The 10,444-nt window shown below is 30.4% G+C and overlaps 1 protein-coding gene across 1 annotated transcript; it reads left to right on the top strand.

The window, feature by feature from the left end:
* The first annotated feature begins 7,437 nt into the window (after positions 1 to 7,437).
* Positions 7,438 to 10,058, top strand: LOC116771546 (protein odd-skipped). Its single transcript, XM_032663427.2, has 3 exons — positions 7,438 to 7,618; positions 7,884 to 8,460; positions 9,069 to 10,058. Exons 1-3 carry the CDS (start codon positions 7,513 to 7,515, stop codon positions 9,448 to 9,450), a joined length of 1,065 nt encoding a protein of 354 aa, XP_032519318.2. The 5' UTR covers positions 7,438 to 7,512; the 3' UTR covers positions 9,451 to 10,058.
* The last annotated feature ends 386 nt before the right edge of the window (positions 10,059 to 10,444 follow it).

Genomic DNA, 10,444 nt, shown 5'->3' with positions numbered 1-10,444 from the left:
GAGCTTGGATATTATATTAAAATATGTACTGATTATACATAAAGACTTGTATTAAATACACATACTTCTAAGGCTATCAACATAGGAGCGAAGCGTAATCAAAAACAAAAATCTACATAAGACACTTAATAGATAAATACGATTTGGATAGTTGCACTAAATTATCGTGCTAGTAGAGATTGATTAGTGAATGAAGAACAGAAACAATACTAACTATAGACTTATTCATAGATAGCAGTTTGAAATCAATATCAGTTATTAACATTTTTGTTATAATCTTAGCATAAAATAAACTAATTTATCTCAAGCAAAGGAAATTTAATCGTTTTAAATCTACGTCATAGTATGATTTTTTGTATACGGTAAAAATTATTTACGGTGTTTAGTAGATGAATATTATAATAAATATTTCAGTATAAGTAATGTTATCATTTGAAACATAAAAGCTTATCTAACGCAATGGCTATTAAGTACTTAAAACCATCTCTGAATTACAGGAGATATAATTGAAGCACTTATGACTGTTGTTCGTACTGTGTCACTTCCATCGAGCTACACATTAAAAGCCGCTGTTGTTATTTATTTTATTTTAAGTCACAAGCTTAAGCAACTTAAAACTTAGATATGAGATCATAGCCTCTAGATTAATAGATATCATTGAAATTAAAATGTCCGATTAAGAATGAGACTAACATAATTTTTTTTTCTATTAAAATATGTCTTCATTCGTACTAGAATTGTGGAACATTTAATAAGTATTGTGTGGAGAGAGCACCGAGGAGTTTGTCGACATAGTTTTCTAATAATGTAATTATGTTTGTAAATTACGTTTATAAACTAAATCGTCAACTATCATATAGTTTGCGTCATTGTTAGAAAACGTAATGTTTAATGTCTACATTTTAAAGTTTTTATTAATATTAGTAAAAAAATTGTTTAGTATTCCATCTATTTATTGCAAATACGGAGAAAAAAAAAATTATATTGAATGTATTTGAAACATCACTTCAATAATCTCTTCACTTGCACCAAGTAACAAATTATGCGTTGTAGATATGGGTTCGATTATGAGTGTGTAAATGGACCTACCTACGTTCTGTTTATTGAAGTCTTTACACGATAATGCAATAACGTTAAAAAAATTCTGAGTATCTACTAAAGTTAGTGCGAATATCTTTTCATATTTACGAAATCTTGTTTAATGAATAGTTAGTTACTTCTATAAATTTTATTATTCCTTCATATCGCTGACGTTAGTTGACAAATACAATAAAGATGTAAGATTGTATGATTTTCATTTTAATTTTTTATATACGAAATAAAAGCGGATTTAAAAAATGTCAATATAAAATAATGACGTGTTTTGACAACGTTGTTATAATATCATTGTTAATATTATACCCGAAATTATATTTAAATTACTAAAGTTCGCCATATAAAGTCCAATTTATGGAACATAGCTCGAATGTTTTAAATAAACATCTCACTAAGAAAGTAAGGCATAACATACATGAGTTTAAAAATCCTTACACTCAGTTATTTGTCTAAAATTATGCATTAAGTATTAATTTATTATATAATAAGTCAATATATTCTTATAAGTCTCTTAATTTTTTTTAAGCAGACAGTTATTATATTCATCAGACTATCTTAGTAGTTGTGATATGAGCCTCTATATAACATTTCTATAAGCACCATATAATCCAGAACCTTCCAACGCAGATGTTCGTAACGCGCATGCGCCCTACGTTTACAAGCAAACGATAATTCTGTATCGATTTTTGATTTTGCGACCATAAATACATTTCCATATAAGTCGGTAAGATTAAAAGGCGTTCCATAAAATATAAACCGTATATCGGCTACTGTAATGGTTGTCGGCGTTTCAGATCTGCTGTTATCAATCGACGGTCTCTTTTAACTCTTATCAAATACTTTGCCATATTATCTAGGACTACCTGTGTATTGTTAGGTTCTAACACATAGTGGAGAATGGGTCATGATAATCGATTTACGTTATCATTGATACGTTGGATTACGTGTTGACGGTTCCAGCTAAGTTTTGACCGTTTTGATATATTAAATTGTTTGAGGATATTTGAATTAGATTGCTTGGAATGACGTCATAAGTTTTCTAATAAATATGAGAAGTGCTTCGAGAATAATATAATTTACCATGACTATGAAAGAAATATTTTAAAGATGTAACAAATACCTTACATACTTAGAACAAAGACATTCTTAATGTCACGGCTTTGTTATTAATATAACGAAAGCTGCGAGCAAAACCTAGTATCGATTTAGTTTCTTATTATTTTTATATACTGCAATAGATACAAAATAATTGCATTTAACGGTTACCAATACTTTAATATAGACAAAGCTAGATAATTCATCAGATAAGCTACCAAAACGCAAAAGTGATAAGGTCTTTTTACATATGATATATCAACTATGAGATAATGGTTTTATGGACGAATATTAATTCAGTAATTTATTTATATTTGATAATATATATAACATTGAATTAATATACTATATATTTATTAAATATAAACGTATGCATGCGAAGCCACAGCTGGATGATATAGAATATCAGAAGCATAAATAAGTCACAATATTAATATGCTGAATATTGATCAAGAAGTATTTTTTACAGTTAATATATTATTATAAAATGTAAAAAATACTTTTTATATACATGTAGAACCGAAAAATAACACAAACGCATATTAAATAGTTTATTGTGCTAATTAATATTAGCAAATATAAAATCTGTGACATTTTTTCTTTTTAATATTCGACTGATAGATTTTTTTTTTTATATGAAAGTTAACTAAAAATGTTCTTTATCCAAATATTAAATTAAGTTATAATAATAATAATTTTTATAAGTTTTTAACATTTAACCTACTTACTAACTTATTTTCCTATATTACGGAACTTTGTCAAAAGAAGTTACAATATTTTTAATGAAAACTATTTTTTCTATTTTAATTGAATGTATATCTTTCGATATACAAAAAGATTTCAAGTTTCCGTAAATATAACATTTATAAGTTGTACAAAAAGACGTTTTGTGAGATCCTTAACATTATTGCAAAATTAAATCCACATGAACTAAAATAGAGAAGAATTTTTGAACACAAACAGTGACTTTTCTTATACTTTACTTTTACCTTAAGACTTTCTTGATTTTCATATAAAAGGTTTCTACAACTAATTTTATAATTTTAGCTACCTACCTTAAGATCTCCATCCAATTACTAAGTAAAATGATCAACGTGTTTTCGACATTTACATTTTCTTAGTTTTATCGTATGTATGTATCTAAAAGGCACCTTGTAAGTATGTAATAAAATTCATTTTACAATAAAAACAAAACATATTAGGTATGTGTTAGCTTTCCGATTTTAAAATACAATGAATAAAGTTATTAACTAGAAACTCTAAGAGTGGAAATATCAACTAGTACTGGTAATGATTTTCACGAATAATAAAGTATAAACTATTTATCGTTAATTTGTTACGAGATGAAAGTGTCAGTCAGTGTCAGAGACACTGAGGCTTATACTGAGCGCTGTGACTGAGAAATAATTGAAACGTCGAGCTTAAATGAATTTGCAAAAACATTAATGAGAAGTAAATAAAAAATTGCTAATTATAGCAATAGGTAGTATGTAAGTAATAACCAAAGGAAAAATATTTTATAACTACTGTATCTGCATACACATGACGAAAACGATTTTTTTGTTGTTTTTATTGCGATAATGACATTTAATTTATATTTTTTCGTTTGATGCACAATATTTTGAAGGTTCTAACACATATATTTCAAAAGCCTAACAGCCTAGCCGTCGGAATAGTTAACAATGTAAAAGAACAAACACATTATATGTTTTATACTCCTCGTAACTATATTATTATTTGAAAAATACGTTCATATTCTTAAAATATTTTGTTATTTACTTATTTGCAGACGGGAAAAACTTTGCCAGGAATTGGTTAAACAAAGCGTCATTTTATCTTTACATAGTTTTACGATACTGCATTTGCCTTTTCAACTATTCGCAATTATTGAGAAACAAATCTTTCAAATCAACAATAGTCATTGTTTGTGAATATAAACATTTTAAGGTCATAGTTCTCTAAGGTTAAACTTATCAATGAGTTCTCAGTAAAATGCTCCAATTGTTGGTGATAAGGCGGCCTTACAAAAGCAACAGTGGCAACTAAGGCGCCTTAATTCTATTATACGTATCGTAAACAATTATTTGCTATTTTAACAACCTCCGGTCCTTTATTCATTGTTTTTATTCGTCGGCATCTTTAATGTTATTTAGCCGGTACTGTGACTAAGTCTTACCTGCTTAATGAGCGCTAAAACATGTTAAAGGAAACTGATTTTAAGGTATCAGGACTTTAAATTATCTCCCAAGCAAACATAGTTTTCCGGTTCTAGGCCAGGGTTAGAAATATTATTGCGTATACCTGGAAAGCGATACTTCCAATAATTACAAACGAATCTGATTATTGTAAGGTTTATCTTATAAATAGGTTTTTATAAGATAAACCTTGTAAGTTACCTATACCTACCTAATATTGAATTAGGTATATTAGACATATGTATGTCAGTGTAACTACCAGTTATTAAAAAGTCTGTGAGTCTAGACTGAACATTTATTTGATATATCATTAATTTATTGTTAAGCCTGATAATTGAAATTTAATTAATTGGTTTATATTAATAACCAAACGATTAATTGATCAGTTGTAAATGACTAATTAAAAAATATATAAATATATAATTGAACCGCTGTCGTATTTATTATTAAATGAACAATTAGGTTTAGTACCAATTAATTAATTTTTAAAACATTTAATTCAAAATTTCACATAATTCATACAAATATATCGTTTATTTCAATAAAAAATAATATGCTAAATATTCGTATAAATATATATTAAATTGTTTATAAAACTTTAAATCACCTCCAGACTTTACTTTGATCGAGCTTGGTACAAAATTAACTTATTTATAGTACAATTATTCGTTCTTTGATGCAAAATATTTGATTAAAGGGTATCTTCGTCGTTATTTTAACTTTGTAATTCGCGTTTATGAACCGATTTGAAGGGTTGAAAGACATATATGGAATGCAAATATAGAAGTACGTGTTTTAAGTGACTTGAAGTTTCATATTAAATCTTTCATTTATTATTTCCCATAACACATCAATGTTAGCAATAAGATTTATTTTCGTTCATTAGCGTTATAAGATACACAAATACTCATCTCCGTCACTGAACTTAATACAATCGTAAGTCGTATATAGTAATTCATGTGTGCGCAAACAGTCAGGTGAGCTACGACACAAGCGGCTTTCTTTGTACCGCGATCAAAAGGACCGACGTAAATATTAACTATTTATCATCGAAACATCTCAACTGAATGAAGTGCAAGCTAATATATCTCTTATCATTTTACAATAGGAACTATATTAGCGTCTATCATTTTGGCGTTAAGGCTGTTTCGTCTAATTATTTAGTAGCCGGCTGGTATACCATTAGACACCTTGTTGAGTCTAGAAGTTAGCTCGTTATGATGCTTGAGAAATGATTGTTCCTTTGGCATTGAATTTTAAATGGCCGTTGAAATGTTGTATGTGCCTTAATTGAGCAATAGCGATTGGACGCGAATATCTTATTGCATAAGTATTAAGAACATATTATTTAGCGGTTCTCTTGATGTCGAACAAAATGTGTACAGAGGGAAGGTTCATTGCATGAAATAGTTTGAATATTACAAGGTTTGTTGAAATAACTTGCAATGTGTCATTTTTACTACATAGTAGGTATATGATAACATGCGTAGTTAGATATATCAAGTTAAATATCCTGTGGCTAAATCGTTCGGTTGTCATATTATTTTGTAGGTAAGTGTAGGTTATATTTGGTTTGGTTTGAGTCCACAAATCCTTTTAGTTCCGACGGATCGTGAGCTGAAAGTTATCACATACTCACATAAAACCTAACTAAAGTTAATGCGAGCACAATTGACAAAAGGTTAAAAAATGATTTAAGCAGATTTTTTATTTTATTGCATTTGCATTTTATTGGTCATTAAGCTAGTTTTCCTTGTTATTGGGCAGAAAATCATTGCGTTATATAATAATAATGTATCAAAAGATTCAAATGTAAGGTACCTAATAGAAATACCTACTTAAAGTTATCTATAAATTATCCATATTATAAATAATAGGTGTAATTAATTATCTTTCTATATGAAACTATGGGAGATCTAACTGTAAATATGTAATACGTACCAATTTAGTTCTATTTAGTAATTAATGTTCGTAAAACCTGAAGTTTAAATGTCAAGGAATGTCACTTAATATCAGAAACAACGCTATAATTCAATTAGATATATCTTTAGACTGAACGGATTAAAAAGTACATATTAAGTAGTTAGTTAGTTTTCGTGGGAGTAGTTTCTTTGTTGTTTTAAAATAAATTAATTGATTTCAATCATTTATAATATAAGTATATAAAATATATCATTCATATCTTCATTCGTCGCTTTATATAAATAATTGAAATATGTAATATAGAATCACTTTGTTTTTTTTTTGGCTTTGGCTACGTCGGAGGAAATTTAACTTTTAAAACAACTTTTCCTTTGTACATATCAGGTTCTGTCACTATGAGGGGAGCAATTTTTGAAGTATGTACCCACCTAAATAATAAGAAACGTAATCTAAATACAATTTACAGTGATTTGTGAAATGAAGTAACGTTCAATTGATTAATAACTTATTAACGCAGTAAGTAATCATTTAATTAAATGTTAAGAGTTTTAATAAATTATTTAGATGATACCTAATTAGTAATTACATACTAATATTCGACTACATAAATATGCATGACTATGCCTGCACTAGTTGATGCTATAGAATAGTTAAGTATAATAGCAGTAGAATTTGCAATACAGATTTAAATAACAAAGGAAAACCTAACAAAGGCGCACAATTTGTATAAAGACTTGCCTACGAAACGCAATTACGAAGGCAATTCGCTCACCTAATAGCTTCAACTACGGACACGGTGTCACCAAAAATTTGCATTACCAAATCCAAAGCCAGAAAATCTTAAGACCACATAGAGTTAGTGTGACACAGTTCTGAAATCATTTTCAACTGAAAAGCAGATAGAACTCTGTAATTTTAACATAGAGACCAAGTTGGTACAATTCTCTCTGATAATCGATCGATTCCGAAGGCAGAGCCGCTTAGGCTCCGCCTATTGGGAGGTGCAGTGCTGCTTCGGGAGCCGACACAGGCGCCGGTAGAAGCGGTCCCTTTGATACCCCCCTCCCCCACACCAAGCCAGCAAGGCCTCGATAACAAACGCACACAGGCTCATATCACTCTGCGCGCTCTCGCTAGCCGGTTGTCAGTTTCAAGCCGGTTCAGCTGTGACAGTGACTGGTGCTTGTGATTGTGTTTTGTTTCTATGGATTGTACTGTTGTGGAAATGGAAGATAAGCCGTACAGTGTTGACAGTTCCGACGATATCAATATCGAGGAAGAGGAAGACGAACACATCGAACAAAATCCTAGTAAGTATTCATGTTTATTTAGATTTCGTTTTAATTATTTCTGAATAAAATTAATATATGTTAAACACATATTTAGTAATTGAACTTTGCAGTATTTTTTTATATTTGCAATTAGTAATTGATTATTATATTAAAATTAATTTTATCTTATATAGCAATTTTTATTTCAAAGAATTCGTTCTCTTAAAATTTTCTATTATAATAATTTTAGGTAAAATATTTGCTGTCAATATTTAATATTAACGTTTTTTTATTGCTTCTCCAGGTTATCCGCCAGACTTTCCAATTGAGGCTTTAGTGAAGTTAGAAAGGCCATCACCTCCTTTACCGACGCCTCCTCACACTCCGACTGACGACACTCCACCGGCAATTGTCGTATCACGACACCAAGCTGCCTGGTCACCTCAATATCCCATCCCAAATCGAACAATGCAGTCGCCTTATCCTTACGACAAGCAAATTCCTAATTATACATACCCGACAGTTCCTGGTGTACCAGCTGTACCTTACGTCCAACCCCAAGTTGCAGCACTCCCTCCGTCAGCACCATACCACGCGATGCTGGTAAATCAGTGGATAAGGAACGCGGCTTTGTATCATCACTCATTAAGATATCCCTCAATGGCGCAAAGAATGCCTGGAAGAAATCCGCCTCAAATGAGAGCACCCAGTGTTCCCGGTACGCGGCCGAAGAAGCAGTTCATCTGCAAATACTGCAATCGCCAATTTACAAAGTCCTATAACTTATTGATACATGAAAGAACGCACACGGATGAAAGGCCTTACTCATGTGATATTTGCGGGAAGGCTTTCAGAAGACAAGATCATCTCAGAGATCACAGGTTGGTTTTATTTTCATATATAATTTTTTATTACACCTGTACCTTAGACACACGAGTGATTAATTAAAATAATAGTAAAACACAAATAGATAAAACACTGTTTGAGTTTAAGACATAAATTCTGTAGCAATGTTACTAATCAATTACTAACACGAGAACTTCGGATTTAATTTAATGTTTCCTTTCTAATACCAACAACGTGATTTAAAGCTTGTTTCAACGAGGCTTTGTTGGCGATAACAGAAAAAAATATATAAAAATAAAAGTGTAAACCTTTTTGTGGGGTCGCAAGGCGGCCGCACGCGCTCTGCCCACAACCGGTTTAAGTTCTTTACGATCACCATATATGTCTTGCTTCGCCGTCGAACAAATTACACGTTATATTTCTTCGCTTTTACGAGACATTTTTTTTTTCTTCTAAATTATACGCTGTGTATATTAAGCATCTAATATGCCCAATATGGAATTACAGCGATCCCCATTCAAAACGGTTGTTAGTCGACACATTGAGCCATAAAGCGTCGGACCTATGTTTACACAATATCTCGTATTTCTCACCTCGAGAGAGAGTTTGTGCGTTATCTAATTTTTGTTTTCTATTTTTACAGGTATATTCATTCTAAGGAGAAGCCTTTTAAGTGCACTGAATGCGGGAAAGGTTTCTGTCAATCAAGAACATTGGCTGTTCATAAAATTTTACATATGGAAGAATCTCCACATAAGTGTCCTGTTTGCAACAAAAGTTTTAACCAAAGATCGAATTTGAAGACTCACTTATTGACTCACAGCGATGCAAACAAGCATCACTTGGAGCACTTGGAAGGCTGTCAAGAAGTATCCTCAACAAGCCAAGTCCCCGAGTCTCCTTTGTTAGATCTTTCACACAAACCATCGCCACCCCCTGTACACTACCCGCTCAATCCCCAAGAATCCCCCGTCGAACCAAAAAGGCCTTTAGGATTTTCAATAGAAGATATTATGAAGCGTTAACTATAATTATAGGTTTAGTTGAAAGTGAGTTGAACCGCTTTGTAGGACAAGTTTGACGTACGATGCGAACATGCACTCGGTAAATGAAACTTGTTTTAGATAGTAAAATTTTACCCAGTATACTATTTATGTATTACGGTGCGTTATAGAATCAGAAGTGAAAGATTAAAATTTGTACCTTTTATGAACTCAACCAAAGATGTATCTCAGTTCTCTTACTTAAAACTTTATTACAAGTACATTCTTAAATACTTAGGCTTCTATATCCTACGATTAATACATATTTGATCTTATTTAAATACTAAAGACTGAAATTGTTTAATTATTGTTATGTTTCTTAAATATTTATTTATTACGATAGTTTCTCAGATTTAGATAAGCGGCTAACTAAAGTTACCAAAAAGTATTACCTTCGATTAACTGATTTTCATTCCAAAAGTTATGGCTATGATATCTCAAATAACGTTCAAAATAAATGTACCTAGTTAATTTATAAGTTTAGATAATATAATATTTTAATTTTATTGTAAATATGTAGAAACAACTTTTATTTGTAAATATAAATAAGTTTACTTATAAGTTTATGAGGCTATCAGCAAAGAAATATTAAAAGCAAAAATCCATACAAATTAATTTTTGTTTTATTTCCCCTGAGCAAAGAAAGCATAATAAATAAACAGAAAAGAGAAAGAAGTTAGAATTATCATATTAAATAGAATAATAAAATGAAAATATAATATAATAAAATGCTTGATAGTTAATACTCTCCTGAAACTTAATTCACGATTTCGACAAATTACATATTAAGTGTAAGAGCCATGCGTGCATCGTTCGTGCAATATTACAATCATTATGAGGAAATTCCGTGGAACAAAATTAATTTTAATTATACCTTAGCTCGCGCTCATAAGTAATTTAATACAACTATTACGTAGATGGCAAAGTGTACTGCGTTTTATTTGTACCTACTGGCTTTCATCATCTACTTTGGATC

This window comes from Danaus plexippus, chromosome 17 (genome assembly GCF_018135715.1).
Source record: "Danaus plexippus chromosome 17, MEX_DaPlex, whole genome shotgun sequence".
In the NCBI taxonomy this organism is placed as follows: domain Eukaryota; kingdom Metazoa; phylum Arthropoda; class Insecta; order Lepidoptera; family Nymphalidae; genus Danaus; species Danaus plexippus.
This window is presented reverse-complemented; position numbering and strand designations above follow the sequence as displayed.